This window comes from Staurois parvus, unplaced genomic scaffold (assembly GCF_062004578.1).
Source record: "Staurois parvus isolate SC_StPar_1 unplaced genomic scaffold, SC_StPar_1.0 ptg000329l, whole genome shotgun sequence".
Taxonomy (NCBI): domain Eukaryota; kingdom Metazoa; phylum Chordata; class Amphibia; order Anura; family Ranidae; genus Staurois; species Staurois parvus.
The window spans coordinates 877,670-902,096 of record NW_028318125.1 but is presented as its reverse complement, the minus strand read 5'-3'; the positions used below and the strand labels follow the sequence as shown (position 1 = coordinate 902,096).

At 45.0% G+C, this 24,427-nt stretch overlaps 1 protein-coding gene across 1 annotated transcript in view; it reads left to right on the top strand.

Annotated features, from left to right (window-relative positions):
• LOC149457275 (enhancer of mRNA-decapping protein 4-like) overlaps positions 1–24,427 on the top strand; it is a gene marked incomplete at its 5' end in the record, with an annotated part of 340,946 nt that overhangs the window by 12,548 nt on the left and 303,971 nt on the right. The window contains one exon of the mRNA XM_089683949.1: positions 9,788–9,824. Within this exon, the coding sequence (XP_089540075.1) occupies positions 9,788–9,824 (37 nt within the window). The remainder of the gene's footprint in view (positions 1–9,787; positions 9,825–24,427) is intronic.

Here is a 24,427-nt window from a genome sequence, read left to right as displayed (position 1 = left end):
TGCGTTCTGGTGAGTGTGCATTTCTTTAGCACTATTTCGCACAGCGCCTGAACATCAGGAGGATATGAAATAGAGGAGAGCACTTGAAGTCACCTTATTTTATGAACTGTTTCATCCATTTATTTATTTATTTATACATTTGCCTTTACATAGTATTCCTTTTCTGTAGCGCTGCACCTTATGATTTATTTTGTGTTTGGGGTGTATGGTTACCTGGTGTTCAGCTGCTACTTGACATCTACAGGTGCGCTCGTACACAATTTTCTTATCATCCGTAGATAACCCATTCATACTATGGAATGCCCATAAGGCATATATGAGGGGTATATGCATCCAACTGAGTAGCAAGGCCAAACGTCTAAGAAAACAGCAGCTTAACGACCTATTACATTGTATTAATGATCTAGAGGTATTAATCCCCCACTCCCCAATTTAACTTCAAAGCTGGCACAGCTTAGTTTAGACTTGTGCAAGCTCTTACTTGATGCCTATGATTGACACTCCAAAACCTTTAAAATGAACCGCTACGCTACAGGGAATAGAGCAGGTAAGCTTTTGGCGAACAGAATTGCAATTCAAAGGTCTAAAACAAAAATTCAGTTTTTATACCACAAGATGGATAATCATAAAATAATCCAGAAGAGATAGCTGATTCTTTCACCACTTATTATAGCTCTCTCTACAATCTAAAAGATGAATCTACTACTATCCAACCTTCTGATTCAGCCATTAGTGCTTTTCTTGACCAACTTCAGTTATTGTCTCTCACCGAGGCTTAACTCCAGGAGTTTAATTCCGAGATCACGATAACTGAAATTTTAAATGTTATTAACTCCCTATCTAATGGCAAATCGCCAGGCCCAGATGGACTCATATCTGAATACTATAAAGCATTTCCACACCTCTTGAAACAACATTTAAAGTATCTTTGATGCGCAGCTTCATCCTCCTCATTCCCTAAAGAAATGCTTGAAGCACACATTGTTACCATCCCAAAAACCGTTAAAGACCCGACAACTCCTGCAAATTTTCGTCCCGTTTCATTGCTAAATGTAGATGTAAACATTTTTGCCAAATTAATTGCACGACGCCTCACACATATACTCCCTTTATTGGTCAAGACGGACCAATCGGGTTTTACCCTTGGCAGACAGGCGTCTGATGCTACAGGAAGAATATTCAACACTATCTATCATGCTAAATCAACCTGCATGCCCTCATTAATGCTCTCTATAGATGCTGAGATGCTGGTTATATATGTCTCACACCCTAGCTAAATTTGGCTTTAGTGGTCTAATATATCAGGCTATCCATGCCCTATATTCCAACCCCTCTGCGCAAATATATAGATCAGAAATGTTGTCAAAAACATTTTTAATCATAAACAGTACCAGACAGGGATGCCCCTTATCTCTTATAATTTTTAGTTTACTCATTGAGCCACTAGCCGAAATGATCAGATCCCACCCAGATATTTCGGGTATATCCATAGGTAAACAACAACATACCATTCAGCTATTCGCTGATGATATAATTCTACTACAAAGTAAATTTTTCCCTCGTCTTAAATATTGGCACTTCTAAATCTTTTGTCTCTCAACTACAATCTAGATTACCATATGTTTGGAAAGACAGTGGGATTCCCTATCTGAGTATTATGCTTTCTTCTAACCTGCATACTCTAATTAAATTAACCACTTGCCGCCCAGCCACCGCATTAAAACGGTTGCAGGGCGGCACGGGCAGGCAAAACCACGTTTTTAAAACGTGGTTTTGCAAAACTACCTGTCCCGCGGGTGTCAGCAGCGGGTCTCCGCCGCCGAGTCACGGCCGGTCATTACCGGCTGTTTTCCCGCGATGACCGGTGATCGCTGACACAGAGTAGGGCTGCATTGTTTACACACAGCCCTGGTCTGTGTCAGTTCTCTGAAGAGGGAGAGAAGAGTTTCTCTCCCTCGATCAGTCTTCTCTGTCCAGCACACACCCCCGCCCCCTAGTAAAACACTCCCCTCACACACTAAACTCTAAAAATGTTAACCCCTTCCTCCCCAGTGCCATTAGTACAGTGTCAGTAATTTTTTTTTTTCACTGATCACTGTATTGGTGTCACTGGGGATGTCAGTGACCCCAAGTCAGTTCCCCCCCAGTGTCAAAATGTCCGCCGCAGTCCTGCCATAAGTCGCTGATCGCCGCCATATGTCGCTGATCGCCGCCATTATTAGTATAAATAAAAATTTAAAATCCCAGTATCTTTCTCGCCATTTGGAAACGCTATAACTTTCATGTAAACCAATTAATTTGCACGTATTGGGATTTTTTTTTTGCAAAGATATGTTGCAGAATGCATTTTGGATGAAATTTGTGACAAAATTAGATTTTTTAATTTTTTTTACTGGACATGTTTTATAGCAAAAAGTCCAAAATATTGTTTTTTTTCTCAAAATTGTCAGCCTTTTTTTTTTTTTTTATAGCGCAAAAAATTAAAAACGCACAGGCGATCAAATACCACCGAAAGAAAGCTTAATTTGTGGGGGAAAAAAGGATGTAAATTTAATTTGGGTGCAGTGTTGCATGACCGCGCAATTGTCAGTTAAAGTACCGCAGCAACGTAACACAAACCTCTTATGTAACCGCTTTCTGACCACCCTACAGCAGAAATACTGCTACAGGGCGGCATGGGTACACACACACACACACACACGCACACGCACACGTGATTCGTGCTCCCGTGGTTTTCACGCCCCTCCCAGATAGTGTCAGATTGCCCTTCAGTACACCAGTCATCACATTTAACCCCTTGATTGCCAGGAGCACGCTCATGTACAATAAACCTCCATTGCTAGTATAGTGTCTGAACGGGTCAATATCTTTGATCAGGTCAGCACTATACCAGCGTTCACATTAGTATAGCGTCCCCAAAAATGCAGCGTTAGCGGGATCATCCCCGGCACCTGCCAACACCTGCGTTTACCCCCTACGCTTTACCCCCCCTTCTCCCCCAGCAAGTGCACTGTCAGTAGGTCACTGTCACTTGATACATTGCACACAAAACCGCAGTGTTCGCAGAATCAGGCCTGATCTGTGTTAGCACTTGTTAGTAAATCTTGATGACTCATGTGCAGCAGAGTGCAAGTACTAGTGCCGATCTACCTTTTGGTGAACTGGCGAGTACCAGCGGTCTAGTACATCTTAGTCTTTCACATACTTCCTTGATTTTTGGAGCTGTTTTTCACGGAATATCTGTATGCGTTGATTGTGGATCAAAGTAGTTTATATGCACAACAATTTATTGCCACCAACCCAAATTCAAACTTTGCCAGACCATTCGAATGGAAACGCATTACGGTTTTCAAATTTACATTTTTTGGGGGCCTAACCCTCAACATGGGCATTACTAAAAGAAATGAATTGCAGTTGTATTGGTCCGCAGATTCATCATATACCGTGTTCTCTGCTGCCATGGCCAGGCATAGATATGAGAGTATAATGTGTTTTATGCATTTCAGCGACAATACACTGTCATCCTCAGGGTAACCCTGAATTTGACCGGCTCCACAAAATTCAGGCCCTCGAAAATCACCTTAACCTAAAATTTGCAGATGTCTATACTCCCCAGCAAAACATCTGCATTGATGAGTCCCTGGTTAATTTTCTGGACGCCTTGCATTCAATTTCTCCCCTGCAAGCGTGCCAGATATGGGGTCAAGATGTAGAAGACCTGTGAGAGGACAACAGGCTATACTTATAAGTTTCGGATTTACGAGGGAATAGTCAAGTGGAGCCCCCCGGATGCCCAGACTACATGGGGAGCAGTGGCAAGATAGTTTGGGACTTGGTGTCATCATTTCTCCATATGGGGTACCACTTATACGTGGACAATTTTTATTGAAGCGTGCCACTATTTAGACATTTATTCAATCTTGGAACTGGCACTTGTGGCAAAGTGTGACCTAATGTGTGCCCACCATTAGAAGTGGGTGGATGCATGGCGGTATATTCTAATGGTGGGCATACCACACACTTTTTCTGGCAGAGATTTCTTCTTATTTTTTCATTCAGTCCACTGGCTGCATACAAAAAAAAAAAAGAACATATAACCAACAAGGACCAGCGATGTATTGGTACATCACTGGATTTGAATGGTTATACCGGGATGATGCCTACAGCTGCAGGCATCATCCTGGTGTCGTTTTTTTCAGCCGGTGAACGGCTTTCATGTAAAAGCAATCCTAGTGGCTAATTAGCTGCAAGATTTTTTTTACAAGCAGTGGTAGATGATGTCCCCCCTCCCCCGCTGCCTTCCACAGTCTTCTCAGGCAGTCCCGTGCCTTCAGGGGAACCTGAGAATGTAGCCAGTGTTTCTGCCAGCTGACCATAGAGCTGATTGGAGACCAAAATGTGCCAATCATCTCTATAGTCTAAGAATTCGGAAGCTACAAGCATTTCATCACTTCAGTTTTGCAGGATATAAACAGCGCCATTTGTAAATTGGGAAAGCATCTGATCACACCGATTTTGGTTTGATTAGATAATGTAAGGGCAGAGGAGATATCTAGAGTCTGATAGACCCCAGATTTCTCAAAAAAGAATATATGACAATGCCCATTGAAGTTATATGGGTTATTTGCATTCCCTGTTATAGCATTAAAAGTGATAAAAAAAAAATGAAAGGTACAATGTAAAAATAATAAAAAATCAAAATAACTAAAAAAAAAAAAAAATTGTCCCTTCCATGCGCGCACACCTGTGTGCACAAGCCTTGACCCTGTGTCGTTATGTAAACAGCGGTTGCACCATGCATGTGAGGTATTGCCGTGAACGTCAGATCAAGGGCAGTAATTCTAACACTAGACCTCCTCTGTAAATCTAAAATGGTGGCTTTTAAAGCGCTGCCTATGGATATTAAAAATGTTTGCAGTTTGTCGCCATTGAACGGGGCATGTGCAGTTTTAAAGCATGTCATGTTTGATATCTATTTACTCGGCATACCATTATCTTTTATATTTTACCAAACAATTGGCTAATATATTGTGTTTTTGTGCATTAAAAGTAAAAAAAGTGTGTTTTTTTTTTTAAAATTGCTTTTGAAAAATCGCTGCACGAGTACTATGTGCCATACAAAATTGTAGTACCCACCATTTATTCACTAGGGTGTCTGCTTTAAAAAAAAATATAATGTTTGGGGGTTTAAATTAATTTCCTAGCAAAAAATACTGATTTACTTCATGTGAACAAAAAGGCTTGGTGTTCAGGTGGTTAGAGTGAATGTGTGGCATAAACTTCTAATGCTGGGCATAAAACGCCCCCACCCCCCAAAATGACCCCTTTTTGGAAAGTAGTCACCCCAAACTATTTGCTGAGAGGAATGTTGAATCAATAGAAGAATTTATTTTTTTATAAGTTTTTGGAAAATGACAAAAATAAATATATATTATTTTTTTTACACAAAATTGTCACTTAAATGATTTACTGCTCACACATGCCATGGTTATATGTGGAATCACTCCCCAAAATACATTTTGCTACTTCTCCCAAGTATGGGGGTACCACATGTGAGAGACTTTTTGGCAGTCTAGCCAAGTACAGGACCGCAAAATCCAATAAGTACCTTCAGGCTTTTAAAGGGCTTTATTTCCTCATTACACTTCCAGACTACCTATCACAGTTTCGGAGGCCATGACATGCCAGGATAGCACCTAACCCCCCCAATTTACCCCTTTTTGGAAAGTAGATGCCCCAAGGAATTTGATAAAAAGCACGGTAAGTATTTTGCAGATCTCATTTGTTGCCACAAGTTTTTGGAAAATGAAGAAAAAAAACAAAAACATTTTTCTATTTTTTTATATTTCAAAACCTTGTGAGAAAAAAATGAGATCTGCAAAATACTCACCATGCCTCTTTTTAAATTCCTTGGGGTGTCTACTTTCTAGAAAGGGGTCATTTGGGGGGGGCGTTGGGGCTATCCTGGCATGTCAGGGCCTTCGAAACTGTGATAGGTAGTGGGGAAGTGTAATGAGGAAGTTACGCACCTTCAGACGTTCAAAGTGGTCATTGGATTTCAGGCTCCTGTATTTGGCTAGGCTCCCAAAAAGTCTCACATGTGGTATCCCCATACTCAGTAGAAGTAGCAGAATGTATTTTGGGGTGTAATTCCACATATACCCATGGCTTGTGCGAGAAATAAATCATTTAAATGACAACTTCGTGTAAAAAAAAAAAAGTTTTTGTCATTTTACAGAAACTTGTGGAAAAAAAATAAATCTTCCGTGGACTCAATATGCCTCTCACCAGATAGCTTAGGGTGTCTACTTTCCGAAAAGGGGTCATTTGAGGGTGTTTGTACTATTCTGGTATTTTAGCACCTCACGAAATGTGATGGGCAGTCAGAAAGTAAAAGCTGTGTAAATTCCATTATTTATACCATAGTTTGTAGACGCTATAACTTTCACAAAAAGCAATCAATATACACTTATTGGGATTTTTTTAACCAAAAACATGTAGCAGAATACATTTTGGCCTACATTTATGATGAAATTTAAGTGTTTTTTAGATATTTTTTATGACCAAAATGAGAAAATATTGTTTTTTTCAAAAAAAATTTTTTTTCTTCAAAACTTTTTCTGGTTATAGCGCCAAAAATAAAAAGCGCACAGGTGATCAAATACCACCAAAAGAATGCTCTATTTGTGTTAAAAAAAGGACATAAATTTCATTTATGTACCATATTGCATGACCGCGCAATTGTCCGTTAAACTAGCGCAGCGCTGTATAGCAAAAAAATGTCGTAAGTTGCAGTATCTATACCATAGTTTGTAGACGCTATAACTTTCACACAAAGCAATCAATATACACTTAATGGGATTTTTTTTACCAAAAACATGTAGCAAAATACATTTTGGCCTAAATTTATAACTAACTTGAGTTTACTATATATTTGTTATAGCTGAAAGTAAAAAATATTGTTTTTCTTCAAAATATTTGGTCTTTTTTTGTTTATAGCGTGAAAAATAAAAAACGCACAGGTGATCAAATACCGAAAGAAAGCTCTATTTGTGTGAAAAAAAGGACGTAAATTTCGTTTAGGTGCAGCATTGCATGACCGTGCAGTTATCAGTTGAATTAGTGCAGCGCCGAGTAGCAAAAAGAGGCCTGGTCATTAAGGGGGGTAAATCCTCAGGAGCTCAAGTGGTTAAACTAAGAAAATCTCAGAAGAATTGGCTCGTTTACGTACATTTAAATTGTCATGGATGGCTAGGCAAGCTGCGTTTTAAAATAAAAATCCTACCTCAGATTTTAAACCTATTTTGAACCCTCCTGTTGCCAATCCCTCTCCACACTTTAGTATCTCTAACCAGACTTTATAAGCGTTTCTTATGGGATGACTAAAAAAAAAACCCCAGGATTTTGAATTCCTTCGCCCAGCATCGAAATTCTGGTGGGGCGGGATGTATTAAATTTGGAGAATATTATTCCTTTTTTCACATCACAGCTGTACTCGGAGAAAGGCCTTCGACAAATATCTAATCTCTACATCTCTAATACAATCAAGATTTGGGAAATAGTGAAGACTGAATTTCAGCTCTCAGAAAAGGAGAGACACCAGTACCACCAAATTAACCATGCTTTACGCACTCTACCCTCTGAAATTAGCTGGGTTCAGATATGACTTGGTCTAAACTAACGACCACCAGGACCCCCCACTAAATCGACTTCCTTCTTTTATACTTTATACTAGCTTACAAGAGAAACAAGAGTTTGTCAAACACTCAGCTATGCTTCAATGGGAGTCTGACCTGTCTGAGAAATTTTCAGAGTCCAATTGGAAATCCGCTATTAGATCCCTACATAAAACATCTAGCTGTATAGATCACTGGGAAATGTGCCTGAAAATTATTACACACTGGTACTGTACTCCTTACCAAATTTCAAAATTTTGCTTGTTTCACTCCCCCCTGTGTTGGAGAGATTGTGGGGCTGTTGGTACACTACCACATATTCTTTGGTATTGCAAAAATCTCACTAGTTTTTGGAAACTGATCTTTCAAATTATCTCAGGGGTTACGGGGTTAATTATAAAACCTAATCCCGTTCCCACACTGTTAAACCTAGGTATCTCCGATGTACCACACTTCTCCCATGTAGTTATTTCTCATATTTTACTAGCAGCTAGATCCACCATTATTAGAAACTGGAAAAACCCGCAAACGCCCAATCCTTCTGAGACTATACAGATTATAAAATTAAACTTCGAGTATGAACGGCTCTTGACTATAAGAAACATTAGAGTTCCTAGATTCACCCAACAATGGATGCCCTGGTTAACTTGGACTGATAAATTAGCAAAATTTCTTATTTGATGCTGTATTTGACGTTGTATTTGATGCTATTGATTATACTGTTTGATTTATTTTTTTATCTGCATTTGTACAAAATATCTTCATATGATATATGGACCATGTTAATGTTAACTCCTTATCCCTCTAGGGTCTATTGTTAGACCTTTTCCAATGTAATGTTTTAAAACTCTAATATCTATTTGAAAAAAGAGAACTTGTCACCAAAAATTATCACATAGGGGACTTTTACACATTACATATCATCGCGCATTCCAGAATTAGAGCAATAATTCTAGAACCAGACCTCCTCCATAAAGCTAAACTGATTACCTTAAGGGGCTTTAAAAGAGTCATCTATAGAAAATACAGGGTACTAAAGTTTGTTGCCTTTTCACGAGCGCATGCAAATGTAAGGTTTAACATGTTGGAAATGTATTTACTCAAGGCAACCTCTTCTTTTATATTTTACAAAAAAAAAATTTATCATTTATTGCTTTTTCTGCCCTAAAGTTAACTGAAGTGTATTTTTGTGATATTGTGTGACATAAAAAAATTGGAACTACCACTATTTTATACTCTGCGGTCTCTGATTTCAGAAACTATATGTTTTGGAGTTTTGTGTAATCTTCAGGCCTTAAATGATTTTTTTAAACTTGTGTAAAAAATTAAAAAAACACCCTGGCAGCGAAAGGGATAAAGTATAAGTCTGACACTCCCCTTTCCTGACGAGCACCCAATTGCTGCTCACTGCAAGGTCCCTCCCCTCTCTGTTAGTCTCCGGGTGCGGTGCTGGAGATAGGCAGGGAGGGGAGGAGGAGATAAAATGCGCAATGTTAAAAATATTAAATTTTTAAGTCGCCATAAAGCCCCTTTTGTTTTTAAAAGCCCCAGACATTACTTAAAGCAGATTTAAATCTTGTTTTGGTTAAAAAAAAAAATATATCAGGACAAGTAGATTGTCATGAGGCACAAGTAGATTGGGGCACTGATTTATTCCCTGGACAAGTAGTTTTTTTCAAAAATTTCCACACTTCCTTTTTTGCTGTTGACTTTTTAGCCTATGCTGCTGCCTTACCCACCAAGCAGTTGGACTGCTTTTGGATGCCCCAGTTATAAATTCCCTCAATAGACAAGAGAGAGCAGGATTTATGTATTTACTGTAAAATCCCTTTCTCCATTGAGGAACACAAATTCCTTCTCTGTGTTAATAGCCATTTCTCTTGGTACTGATTTGCTATTAAAATAAAGCATTTTGATCATGAAAGATGGGGTTTAGTAGAGGGGGGTTATGTCCCATGGGGCCTGTCTACAGTTTGTGTAATCCATTTGTTAAAGAATTCAGTTTGCCTCAATGGACTCCAATCTTATTTTTATACTTGTTGCGCTTGTATTTACCATACACGCCTTAAACATAAAATTAATGTTTAAAAATAAATTCCTTTTCGTTCTAGGCACCTGACACAAACATCAAAAGCTCCAGTGCAAAAGGTAAATCCAGGTTTAATATATGCAAAAAGCATTTGTGTTGATCAGTAAATTGTCTTTATATAAACCAGACATATTTATTTTCACAAATTTTTTAAAAATTAAAAAAAAAAATATTTACATTTTTTGCTGTTAACCGTTTAAGGAATGCCCACAGTACATTTACTGCTACAGGGCAGCCCCTGTGTGCAGGATCATGTATATATACATGATTCTGCATTTCCATGTAGGGGGTGCACGCCCTACCTGCGCCGCTGATCGCGGCCCTGAGTTTTAATTTCCGGGTCCTGGCCGATGATTACCCGCCGGCATCCGGAGAATAACGGCGATCACTGACAGGGAGGAAGGCAGCATTGTTTTCCAACAGCCCTCCTCCCTGTCAATTTGGTCACACTGCTCTGGATGGCTGAGCAGAGCCATCCAGAGCAGTGTGCTTACAGTGAAGCAAACACCCCCCGTGCCCTAGTAAAACACTCCCATCACACAGTTAACCCTTTGATTGCCCCTCATATTAACCCATTCTTGCCTAGTGCCATTAGTACAGTTGGTGCTTTTTTTTTTTTTTTTTTTTTTTTAAGCACTGATCACTATATTGGTGTCACTGACACCAAGTCAGTTCCCCCCATTGTCAGAATGCCTGCCACAGTCCTGCTATAAGTTGTTGATTGACGCCATACGCCTCTGATCGCCGCCATTATTAGTATAAAAACAAAATTCCTGTATCTATACCACCATTTGTAAACACTTTATAACTTTAATGTAAACCAATTAATTTACACGTATTGAGATTTTTTTTTTTTTTTTTTTTTTTAGCAAAGACATGTCACAGAAAGCATTTTGGCCTAAATTTGCTGAATTTTGATTTTTAGATTTTTTTTTACTGGACATGTTTTATAGCAAAAAGTCCAAATTATTGTTCTCAAAATTGTCGTTTTTGTTTTTTTTTTTAATAGTGCAAAAAATAAAAACCGCACAGGCGATCAAATACCACCGAAAAAAAGCTCAATTTGTGGGAAAAAACCACAAATTTCTTTTGGGTGCAGCGTTTAATGGCCGCGCAATTGTCAGTTAAAGTATCGCAGTGCCATAACGCAAACCACTTCTTTAACTGCTTCCTGACCGCCCTATACCAGTAATACTGCTACAGGGTGGCACTGGTGCGCAAAATCATGTTTGCATATATGTCATTTGCGCTCCCGTGGTTTTCACACCCTTCTCAGATAGCATCAGATTGCCCATCAGTAAACCAGTAATCACATTTAACCCCTTGATTGCCAGGTACACTCTCATTAATCATAAACCTCCATTGGTAGTATAGTGTCAGAACGGATCACTATCATTGATGAGATCATCACTAAACCAGCGTTCACATAAGTACCCCCAAAATCAAAACACAGTGGTAGCAGGATCAGCCACTGCACCTGCGTTTAGCCCTTCCCCTCCCCCCCCCCCCTTCCCCTTCTCCCCCCCCCCCTTCCCCTTCTCCCCCCCCTTCCCCTTCTTCCCCCCCTTCCCCTTCTTCCCGCTTTCCCCTTCTCCCCGCTTTCCCCTTCCCCCCCGCTTTCCCCCTTCCCCCCCGCTTTCCCCTTCCCCCCCGCTTTCCCCTTCCCCCCCGCTTTCCCCTTCCCCCCCGCTTTCCCCTTCCCCCCCCCGCTTTCCCCTTCCCCCCCCGCTTTCCCCTTCCCCCCCCGCTTTCCCCTTCCCCCCTTCCCCTTCCCTCTCCCCGCCTTCCCCTTTCCCTTACCCCTCTCCCCCCCTCCTCCCCTTCCCCTTCCCCCCCATCCCCCCCCTTTGCTGGTATCGTTTTTTTCAGCTGGTATCGTTTTTTCAGCCAATTGGATTGTAAAAGCAATCCTAGTGGCTAATTTGCTGCAGGATTGCTTTTACAAGCAGCGAGAGACGATGCCCCCCCCCTCCCCCGCTGCCTTCCATGGCCTTCTTGGGCAGTCCCGTGCCATCGGGGGAAACTGAGCATGCAGCCCTTGTTTCTGCCAGCTGACCATAGAGCTAATTGGAGACCGGTATGGTGCCAATCATCTCTATAGTCTAAGAAAGTGGTTGCACCATACATGTAAGGTATTGCTGCGAACTTCAGATCAAGAGCAGTAATTCTACCACTAGACCTCCTCTGTAAATCTAAAATGTTAGATTGTAAAGGCTTTTAAAGTGTTGCCTATCGATATTAAAAATGTATGCAGTTTGTCGCCATTGTTTTTGGCATGTGCAGTTTTAAAGCATGTCATATTTGGTTTCTAATAACTCGGCATACCTTCATCTTTTATACTGTACCAAATAATTTGCCAGTATATTGTGTTTTTGTGCATTAATTCTAAAAAGTGCATTTTTCCCAAAAGATCCGCGTTTGAAAAATCGCTGTGCAAATACTATGTGACATAAATTTTTTAACATCCACCGTTTTGTTCTCTAGGGCCTCTATAATGTTTGAGGGTTCAAAGTAAATTCCTATAAAAAATATATATTTTTTTCATGTGAACAAAAAGTGTCAGAAAAGGCTTGGTCTCCAGGTAGTTTAGAAGAGTAAATGATGTGTGGCATAGACTTGTAATGCTGGGCATAAAATGCCCTTACCCCCCAAAACGACGACGGAAAGTAGACACCCCAAACTATTTGTCGAGAGGCATGTTAAGTTAATAGAAAAATGTATTTTTTTGCCACAAGTGTTTGGAAAATGACAAAAACAATAATTTTCCCCTTTCGTCTTTCAGGACAGCACCTTGAGAGACCTCGGCTCCTCCCCACCTGAGGAAACACCTCCACCCAAAATAAAAGTTCTCCACTCCCCTCCGACCTCAGTTCAGGTGTTTCCTCCGGTGGGGAGACACGGGAGGAGGCGCAAGGTTCTGTCAGGTAGACAGGCAGGGGAGCCGAGGGTCGGAGAGCCGGCTGGGAGGCTCTGGGCAGCCGGGAGTTAAGGCCGAAGCGTCCGACTGCGATCGTCCCTGGGCAGGCTGCCGTGCACTGAGCGTGCACCCTGGGGGACAGGAGACAGCACATACCTGCTCTCGCCCCCCGACCCCCTTCGGCGAGTTGGGGCGGCCGTGGTGAGGTCTGGAGAGGATTGGGGAGGAGTCCCGCTCCTTCCCATGCTGGTGGGCAGTAGACCTTGCCGGCGGAAGGGGCGGGGCTTCTCCCAGGGCCGCTTCCGGTCGCCGCCCTAGCACCACGGCGGCACAAATTTTAAAAAAGGCGGTGCAGATGAGCCTGGGGGACAGGCCAGCATGGGCGACCATCCTCCTGAGAAGGATGTCTGATGCACGGGACCAGGGGAGGCCAGCACCAGCCAGTCTCAGGTAAGGTGACTCGGAGTCGTCCTCCCCTACCTGGTGGCCCCTGGCTCCTGGGGTATTCCCGGACCCTCTGGTGGTGAGGGTCTTCATGGGCAGGGTAGGGGGTCTGTGGAGAGGTTAGGCCCTGCTGGGAAGGGGGGGGGGGTCAGTAGGGGTGATGGCAGTAGGTGATAGGCTTCTTTTCTGCCCTCTTGTCTTTTAGGGCAAGGACCGGGCAAAACTGAAGCACCAGGAGCCTAAGCGCAGGTGCCCATCTTGCAAAAAAATTCTGAAAGAGTCCTGGAGGAAGGTTCTTTGCTCCCCATGTATAGAAGGGTTGGTAAAGGAGGAGAGGCCAGAGCAGGGTGACTTGGTCAGGTCAGTGAAGGAACTGACCAGTACCTTCGACTCGTTTAAAAATCTTATGGAAAGGTTAGCCATTCCCCAAACCACACCGTGCCCCCCCCTGGTGGCCTCAGTAGGTTGGAGCAGTTAGCTCCTCATAGCAGGAGAGGATGAGGAGCCCTTGGGGGATTCCCAGTCGGAAGTGGAGTCTGCTGGGGAGGGCCCCTCAGGTGAGGGCAGGGGTCCTTCTCGTTACAAACTGTCCCTAGAGGAGGTTGACAACCTTTTAGGGGCTATATATGAGACCCTAGACATCAAGGAGGAGGTTAAGACCTTGTCCTTGCATAATCAAATGTATCAGGGGTTGGAAGAACAAAGGCACAGTGTTTCCGGTACACAATATTTTAGTGGATACCATCAAAAAAGAGTGGCAGGATCCGGAAAGGAAGCCCTTCTTTTCTAGAGCTTTGAAAAGGAGATTTCCATTTAGTGAGTGCCAGGGCTCCGGGTATGACCAGAGGTGTGTGGACTGACACAGGGAAACGCAGGCTTCAGATATAGTATAAACAATATAATTTATTTAAGACTAAACAATACATAAATGCAGTGCAAGACTAAACATAAACACAGTGCAACCAAACCAAAACCCCCAACAGATAACAAAAGAACAATACTAAGCGTAGTCGGGCAGGCTGGGTCGGTAGCAAACGGGCAGGCAAGGTACAAAGTAGCAGGCAGAGCGTAGTCAGATGGGCCGGGTCCGGAACAATCAGGCAGACAAGGTACCAAAGGAGCAGACTGGAGAGTGGTCAGAAATAGCAGAGGTCAGGACAGGCGGAGTTCAATCAGAGTCAGGGATCAAGCAGGATCAGACAGGAAGCAGACAGGATGCAGGTACAGGGGCGCTTGGGAAACATACACCAAGGCCCTGATTGCAAGTCTGGCCATTCCTTATATGCACCTCCCCGCAATTAGCCTCAGGTGTTTTGGCTGACTGTAGGAGTGAGCCACTGATTGCTGAGAGCACCCGCTGGCCAGTCCCACCACTATTGGCGAGTCCATTCCTGACAGTATCCCCCCTCAAGGAGCGGCCTCAGGACGCTCCAAACCATCCTAAATGGGCAAAATGTTCCACCGCCCGGATCCGGTAATTGGCGGGATATCAAGGGCTGGTACATCAGGCTGGGCACCGGACGGAGGCACATCAGGCTGGGCACCGGACGGAGGCACATCAGGCTGGGCACCGGACGGAGGCACATCAGGCTGGGCACCGGACGGAGGCACATCAGGCTGGGCACCGGACGGAGGCACATCAGGCTGGGCACCGGACGGAGGCACATCAGGCTGGGCACCGGACGGAGGCACATCAGGCTGGGCACCGGACGGAGGCACATCAGGCTGGGCACGGGGCGGAGGCACATCAGGTTGGGCACGGGGCGGAGGCACATCAGAGAAGAGCTGGGGGATGGAACAAAGGAGGGAGCAGTTGCTACAGAGGACTTCTTTACAGGGTTAAAGAAAGGATAGGTGCAGCGAGTGGGAGCAGGGGACTGATATGTGGTAGTTAGCAGAGTATACTGGGCAGTCACTGAGGGTGCTGTCGGGGATGCAGGAAGAGTGCCTTGAGCAGAGGAATGATGTTGCAAGCTGACTGAGGCTGGGTGCAGCAAGTGTGACCATGTCTGCAGTATGGGTTGACCAAAGCTCAGCTTACACAAAGCCTGTCTGGTCAAAGACTGCACTGCGTTTATACAGTCTCTTAGTACCTGTTGTGAACATGCAGAATAACGCTCCAGAAAGTAATCCACCTCATCCTCCAATAACCTTACCAGGGACTCTACCTGGTCGGCACTAAATGGCGGCAAAAATTCATCCCTGCTTTCGGGGGTACCAGATGAAACCAACTTTGCACAAACCTGAATCAGTGGTTGCACCTCAGAGAACTCTGTGCCCTGATCTACTAGGCAATGAGCGATCCTTATGCATGCAGTAGTTGATCCCTGGTATACTCCTTCAGAGTCTGATAAGCATAATCTCTGTCATCAAACACTAGCAGAGACAAATACACCACCTCATCAAGATTCATCCTTTCCAGCAACAATAAGCCAAGATGGCTTCCCTGTGCAGCCACTTCTGGTCAGGATTGGCCTTGGTGTAATGTCAGGGCTCCGGGTATGACCAGAGGTGTGTGGACTGACACAGGGAAACGCAGGCTTCAGATATAGTATAAACAATATAATTTATTTAAGACTAAACAATACATAAACACACTGCAAGACTAAACATAAACACAGTGCAAAGAAACCAAACCAAAACCCCCAACAGATAAAAGAACAATACTAAGCGTAGTCGGGCAGGCCGGGTCGGTAGCAAACGGGCAGGCAAGGTACAAAGGAGCAGACTGGAGAGTGGTCAGAAATAGCAGAGGTCGGGACAGGCGGAGTTCAATCAGAGTCGGGGATCAAGCAGGATCAGACAGGAAGCAGACAGGATGCAGGTACAGGGGCTCTTGGGAAACATACACCAAGGCCCTGATTGCAAGTCTGGCCATTCCTTATATGCACCTCCTGCAATCAACCTCAAGTGTTTTGACTGACTGCAGGAGTGAGCCTCTGATTGCTGAGAGCACCCGCTGGCCAGTCCTGGTACTGCAACCCACAAGGCAGGTGAGTCCCACCACTATTGGCGAGTCCATTCCTGACAGTGAGGTTCCGGAGGCTGTGTGGAATAAAAACCCCAAGATTGACGCAGCCTTTTCTCAAACAGCGAGGAGGACGGATCTAGCATTTGAGGATATGGGGGTCTTGCCGGATTTATTGGACAGGAGGGCGGAATCTCTCCTCAGGAAGGCTTGGGATTCAACCCTGTCCAACTTGAAGCCTGCCATGGCCACAACTGTCGTGGCCAGGAACCTAGAATACTGGTTGACACAGTTGCAGGCCCATATTGTAGCGGACTCTCCCAAAGAGAAAATCTTAGCTTCTTTCGAGACCCTGTTACAGGGTGTAGGGTTTATCGCGGATGCTTCCGCAGAATCAGTAAGGCTGGGGGCCAGGTCAGCAGCCCTGACGAACTCTGCTAGGAGAGCTCTATGGTTGAAGACTTGGCAGGGCGGTATCACTTCAAAGGTGAGGTTGTGTGGCATCCCCTTTATGGGAGATTTCCTGTTCGGGCCGGGGTTGGCGGAGATTCTACACCGGACGGCAGACAGGAAAAAGTCCTTCCCCCTAAAAAGGAAGTTGCAGGAGGGAGGGACGCGATAGGCTCGCCCAGCAAAGAGACAGAACCTCAGGGCAGAGAGGTAGGGGCAGGGGAGGGGCGATTTTTCGCCCTCCTGAACAGCCCCAGAAGCCACGGTGACTCACTTCCTCCTGTGGGAGGAAGATTGGCGGCCTTTCTCCCACAGTGGGAAGTGGCGGTCGCCAGCCCCTTTATTCTAGACATCGTCAGAAGGGGTTATTGGTTGGAGTTTTTGGAGCCGCCGCCAGGGAGGTTCTTTGTGACAACCCGGCCAAGAGGCCCGGCAAGGGCCTCTGCCCTAATGGGCACACTGAGGGATCTGGAGGACCAGAAAGTCATCACCAAGGTCACAGAGGGGGAAAAGAGGAAAGGGTTTTATTCCCACGTGTTCATGGTTCAGAAGCAGTCAGGGGCGTTAAGGCTGATTCTGAACCTGAAGCCCCTAAACAGGTTGGTGCGATACAGGAAATTCCGTATGGACTCCATTTTCACGGTCAAAGCCCTACTCCCGCCAGGGACATTTATGGCCTTTGTAGATTTAAGGGACGCATACCTTAACGTGCCCATCGCGGAACCCTCACAACGTTTTCCCAGGTTGGCAGTACGTGGGGAAGCTGGAATACGGCATTGGCAGTTCAGGGCTCTGCCGTTCGGATTATCTTCCTCGCCAAGGGTATTTACCAAAATTTTGACAGTCACTGGTTCCCATCCGCATGAAAGGGATTGTAGTTATAGCCTACTTGGACGACCTGCTGCTCTTCGCAGACTCAGAGCTCCAGCTACAGCAGAACATTGCCATAGTAAGAGGTCATCTAGAAAACCTGGGGTGGCTTTTGAACCTGGAAAAGTCCTGTCTTGTGCCCTCCCAAAGGTCGGTTTACTTGGGGTACTATTTGGATTCCGTAAGGCAGAGGACCATCTTAACTTCGGGAAAGGTTGCCAAGTTAGAGGCGGGTCAGATTGTTACAGGGGAGCAGGTCAGTAACATTGAGGCAGGCCATGTCGGTACTGGGGTTATTAACGTCTTCCATTCCAGCAGTGCAGTGGGCAGGCTTCCATCTGCGTCCACTCCAGCTGTGGGTTCTGAGGATTTGGGACAGAAGGATTCAATCCTTGGAGGAGCAGGTCTTTGTTCCCCCCAGTGTGAAGAGGTCTCTGTGGTGGCGGAGGAGGTCGTCCAACGTGACCCAGGGGCTGTTGTGGTGTTTCTCCGTGATCAGGGAAGTCACAACAGACGCCAGCGCTCTTAGGTGGGGGGCCCACCTGGGAGATTTAGTGGTTCAGGGGGAGTGGTCCTTGGTAGAGAGGAGAGAATCCTCGAATTGGGGAGACTTGAGGGCAGTAGGGGAGGCTCTCCGCTCCTTCCAAGACAGGATCAAGGGCCAGCATGTGTGGGTTTTGACGGACAATGATACGGCAGTAAATCGAGACAGAAATGAAACGAGCGCTGGACAAAATACAGAAAGCGACATGCATGAAAGGCAAACACCAAAAGCCTCTAATAGTAAATATGAACAGAACATGCAGCGCTGTTGAAAATCAATCATACGTGTAGCAAATAATACATTGTAAGAAGAGTGATAAGGCGACCGCTGCTAAATAATGGCCCATCAAAATGTTCATAAATTGCAATGACATAAATATCTCCAATGAGAGTGTTCTTGTGGTGCACAGTGCACAATATCACAATGAAGTGGTGAACAAATAGGTGACTTCTGTGACCATATTCCTCCCACCGAAATGAGTGTAGATTGCACTAACCAGAAAGCGCAATAGAAATGCGCATTTGAGTATTAACCAACTCCTGGTCATCCGTCTATTTAAGCTGGATCACTGGGAGGGTCATCAGGCTAGCGTCCGCTGGGCAGAATATCCTAACCACAGGATCTCCAGATGTCAGGGGGTGTACACTCGTCTCACCAGCAGGGGGAGATTAATCGTTCCCAGTGTGGCCACCAGATGGTCCCCAAACAAACCTTGAAACAGGGGGGGGGCTCGCAAAAAACGAGCCAGAGCGACAAGAAGATCCAATAGTGTAGTACTTTTATTAGCCACAAGAGTAAAAGAACAAAACAGTAGATATGCTACTCACATGATATAGTAAGCAGCTGTGTATGGGGAATACCAGGAATCATCAAAAGAAGGCAATGGCCGCCGGCCGTCCACAGGGGCCGTGCGGTGTGACGTCACAGAGTATGAGGCAATCGTGGGGCAACACACTAACGCGTTTCGTGCGCTTGCACGTTTTCAAAGGGTACGGCAGTAGCTTACATAAACAGACGGGGGGAACAAGGAGCAGGGCTCTCGGATCCCTAGCGGCAGTGGTTTTATCCTGGGCAGAAAGAAACCTGGCTTCCCTGTCCGCTGTATACCTGAAGGGAGAACTGAATCGGAAGGCAGATTTCCTGAGCAGGACTCGGCTCAGAGAATCGGAGTGGACCCTGAACACGGAGGTTTTACAGGCGATCGTAAGGAGATGGGGGTCCCCCGACATAGATCTCTTTGCCTCAGGGAAGAACAACAGGGTCCCGAGGTTCTTCTCCCTGAGCCGCGAGGACGGGTTAGAAGTGGTGGATGCGCTAGGGCAGAGGTGGGACTACCTGCTGTGCTACGCTTTCCCCCCGGTCCGCTTACTCCCCCTGGTGTTAAGAAAATTCAGGGCAGAAAGACCCTCTGTAAGGGACCACCTGACAGCACCTCTATCAGTCCCCCGGTAGAGCCTCCCCCGCGTGAGGAGTCTAAGCACCGGAGCACTTGTTTACCAGGGCCCCTGATGGTGGGGATGGACTTGGAGCGCTCTGGTACCAGGTCGCAACTACCAGGTATCTCCAACAGGCGTAGAGGAGTCTGACAGGGGCTCCAGAGAGCTAGGAGTCTGATGTAAGGGAGCCTAGTGATCCCTGCGGCGTGGATGGATGGATGAGCTGAATCAGAGTCATGCAGGACGGTAACTAGAGGATCGGTAAGGTACAAAACGGTAGGCAAAGGATAGTCGGGTCACACGCAGGGTCAATACCAGGAGGTCAGATCTAAACGGGAACATCCGGGAGCAGAGTCAGGCAAGCCAAGGGGTCAGGACGGGAGAAGGCAACAAGGTCAAAACAATCCAGATCAGAAGTACTCACACACAGGATACAAAGACCATTCGACAACAAGTGTCTGTGCAGGGCTAGCTTAAATAGCCCGCCCTGCACCTGACAGGCGTAGCCTGGGTCCCTGTGCCTGCCTAGTACTGTCCAGACGACGGGTGCGCCTGGGTCCTAATGCCCTGCCACCTATACGTCTCGGCAGACACCTACGCATGTGTAGACCCATGCGTCGCGATGGTTCCTGACACCCTCGCTCATCTTGATCGCCTCTTTTTGGCCGCGGCGAGCGTGGTTTGCTACCCTAAAAAGCTTAGCCACACGCCCGCCCTGGGAGCTACCGCCAAGGAAGGATCTGCTGACGCAGGGGCTGGTCCTATGCCCCAGTCCAACCTGAGGCTAGCGGCCTGGTTTCTGAGCGGCAGCTCCTTTTAGCGAAGGGGTTTTCAACCAGGTTGGTGGCAGCGTTGCTGGCTAGTAGAAAGGAGGAGGCTCAGGCCATTTATAGCAGAGTTTGGGGTTGCTTTAAGGCCTGGTGCGATAGGGCGTCAGTAACGACCAATAGCATGGTTTCGGTATTGGAGTTCCTGCAAGCAGGGCCGGACAAGGGACTTTAGGTACGTACGCTCAAGGGCCAGGTTTCGGCCCTCAGCGTGTTCTTAGAGACGCCCTTAGCCAGGGAGGCACAGGTAGGGAGATTTTTTAAGGCCCTGGCGGGGCAGAGACCTCCGAGGTCCGGGCCTTTTCCAAGGTGGGACTTAGCCAAGGTGCTTGGAGTACTGATTAAGCCCCTGTTCGAGCCCCTGGAGTCCTGCCTGATAAGAGACCTTACTATTAAGACAGCCTTTTTAGTGGCGATTACCACAGCAAGGAGGGTGTGTGAGCTGGAGGCCCTTTCAGTTAGAGCCCCCTATCTACAGATTTTTCCGGAAAGAGTGGTATTAAGGCTGGACCCATCCTTCATTCCGAAGGTGGCCCAGAGATTCCAGAGGAAGCAGGATATAGTGCTACCCTCATTTTTTTCCTGACCCGGTTGGGGAAGTTCAGGAGAAACTACATTTTTTGGATGTTAGAAGGTGCGTGCTCCTGTACCTTGAAAAGACAAAAGGGTTTAGGAGCACAGAATTTTTTTTTGTTTCTTTCACAGGGGCTAAGAGGGGCAAGAAAGCTTTTAGAAGGAAACTGGCCAGATGGTTAAAACTGGCAATTACAGGGGCATACCAAGCGGAAGGCCTAGAGGCCCCGGAGGGCATCAGGGCGCATTCCACCCGAGCGGTAGCGACTACCCAGGCGGAGCTAGCAGGGGCTTCCCCAGGACATATCTGCAGGGCAGCTACCTGGTCCAGCTATGACACGTTTGTAAGGCATTACAGATGCGACCTGGTCTCGGTGCAGGAACAGGCCTTTGGTCGTAAGGTCTTGCAAGCAGTTAGCCCGCCCGAGGGGTGAGTACTCGCTTATCCTCTCAAGGTGCTGTCCTGAAAGACGAAAGGGAAAAAATCAAGTTACACTTACGGTAACGTCTTTTCCAGTAGTCTTTCAGGACAGCACCGATTGCCCACCCAGTGTTGATATTGGTTACGTGAGAATGTCTTATTACGGTCATGTTGTCTCCCCAGGTGACCGGAGGTACGATTTAAGAACTGAGGTCGGAGGGGAGTGGAGAACTTTTATTTTGGGTGGAGGTGTTTCCTCAGGTGGGGAGGAGCCGAGGTCTCTCAAGGTCTGAAAGACTACTGGAAAAGACGTTACCGTAAGTGTAACTTGATTTTTTTTTTTTTTTTTACTCAAACAATTCAGTACTGTCCATGATACTTCTTTTTTTATTTGCACGAACATACAATTTTGAGGACAAGCTTTCGGGGTGTGTCCCCTTCTTCAAGGTCCAAGCAGTACTGATACAAAGTTTTAGCAGAATGTTAGAAGATATGTGGGGATTGAGAAAAAAAAAAGGCAGAAAGAAACACAAGCCTAAGGTTAGCCTAGAGATAAGAACAGCAAAGCAAAAGCAAAGGGGGGGGGGGGGACAGCACTTAAAGAGGGAGTCATAAATATGTTGGATAATGAGTGAGGAATCCCATGTCCAAATTCAGGCCGTTATCTCTTGTGTCAAATAGAATTTCTATTTGACATCCACTCCAAAGGCCTTACATTCTGCCCAACCACCAAATTGGATCATTTACAATTATTGTCAGATAGGGAGGATTTTTTCAGGAGACTAAGGCTCAAAGAATATTTCCACAGTAATGAAAGGAATCCTAGGACAATGGAGTGCTACACAAAGAAAAAGAACAGCTGCTTCACACCCCCACAAGGACGCAACCCCAAAATGGACACCTATATTGATAGCTTCAGACTGCAAGCTACATCCCTGATATCCACCCAGCAAAAGATAATTCTGTATAATCTTTCACCACTAGAGCGAAGGGCTGTACACGATTTGTGCAATAATCAGGCCATCACCGTCAAACCAGCAGATAAAGGGGGAGCAGTTGTTGTGATGGATACAAACAAATACATACAAGAAGGCCAGAGGCAGCTGTAAAATGCCATCTACTAGAAATCTACTATAAAAAACTGGATTATGATCCGACCCAGGACTTTACAAAATTAAAAGGTCTCATTAAAACATTTCCAGCCCACCTACATTTGGAACTTATAAATGCGATTCCAGATCATCCAGAAATCGGGGACTTCTACATGCTGCCCAAAGTCCACAAGCCAGGAAATCCAGGCAGACCCATCATAACAGGTATGAATACACTCACCGAACAAATCTCAGGCTTTGTAGAAAACATTTTAAAACTTGCTAGTTTCCTGCAAGACACAACTGACTTTCTGAACAAGCTCAACAACATACAGCAACTAGAAAATCTACAAATTCTGGGGAAATTGTGTAAAGTGTTCTTGCAGCCACCCTTACCAAATGATTGATGAAATGTAAGCAGTGCACATGGCAAGCCTGATAGTGAGAAATGCATTTCAGCTTGTATTTTGCAGCTCACAGTCCAGCCTGGTGACTCAGCTGCCTCTTGAGTAACCTTTGGTTGCTATAGCAACTCACTCAGTCACAGGAATGTGAGAAGTGCTGTTCTAAACACACTGCTCCAACTTGCCAACTTCACTGGCGATTGCCATCTTCAAACACTTGTTAAAAGTATAAATGCTACAGCGAAGAGCTTGGTATTGTGATAATCACAAGAAGCAGAGCTAAATTTTGATGTATAGTATGTCTCTGAAATATTAAAAATGAAGGCACAGTCGCAGTTTAAAAATGTCCCTTAACATTTCAGGTGGCTGTGAGTGAAGTTTCAATGAAAGTCAATGGGAGGGGTGAGTTGCAAACAAATGGTCATATTGTGAAAACTATCAGGAGTATGGCTTGGCCGTGGACATTTTTAGTGACAGCAGGGTTAGCTGAACGTTTTGATATAAGATATGTGTAGGTGGGCTTGAAAACGACAGAGTGATGGCAGTTTACAAATCATGTTCTGATTTTTCCTTCCACACTGTAGCTTTGCTCTGCTGCCACTCTAGTTGCACCATTCATTCCTATGGGAAAATTTCACCACAAAAAACGCGATATTTTGTGAACGATTCAGCGAAACGTTCCACAAAGTAATAGCAATCCGATCGGGAACAATCCGCACGTTTTGATATATTACTTGTCTTTGTAGTGTAAAAACTGTGGGAGGAGTTAGCGTGGCAAATTTGGCTATAATAAGAATATATTTGTGAGATAACAATAAGTGTTCTTTGCATCTAATACACTTCTAGTGACTATGGATATAGTATCCCTGTATAGTAATATCCCTCACAAGGATGGATTAGCTGCATGTCACAGATCCTTATCATCCTCACCAAACCACAAATACACTGCTGAGGATGTTACACAGATCATTGAATTCATACTTACACACAACAACTTTACCTTCAATAAAGACATCTATCTTCAATGTATGGGTACTGCGAAGGGAAGTAAAATGGCACCCCAATATGCCAGTTTATTTATGGGTGGACTGGAGGAAAAATTCTTGAACAGCATGGAACAAAAACCATACAGGTACTATCGCTATATTGGTGATATTTTCATCATATTAACAGAAGGTGAAGAACACCTAAAACAATTTTACTCATTGATCAACACTTTTCATCCATCAATCAAACTAAAAATGGAATACTCAAACACACACGTCCACTTCCTAGACACCACCGTATACATCAGGGATGATACGCTTCACACCTCAATATACAGGAAACCCACTGACAGATGCAACTACCTCCACAGTTCCAGTTTCCACCCCCAACACACAAAACATGCCATCATACACAAATCAGGCCATTAGATACCACCGAATATGTTCTGACCCGAGAGACAGAGATAAACATCTCGGGACACTAGCAGACGCCTTCCATGAGAAAGGTTACAAGGACAAAACTATTAACACCAGCATAAACACAGCCTTGAGAACCCGAAGAGAAAATCTGCTTCAGTACAAAGAGAAAAAAACAAACACCTGTGTACCTCTAGTAACCACATACAACCCAGCACTAGAAGGAATAAGAAAAATAATCAAAGATTTACAACCCAGCATAACAGAGGATGGAGCTCTGAAAGAAATATTCCAGCAACCACCAATACTGGCCT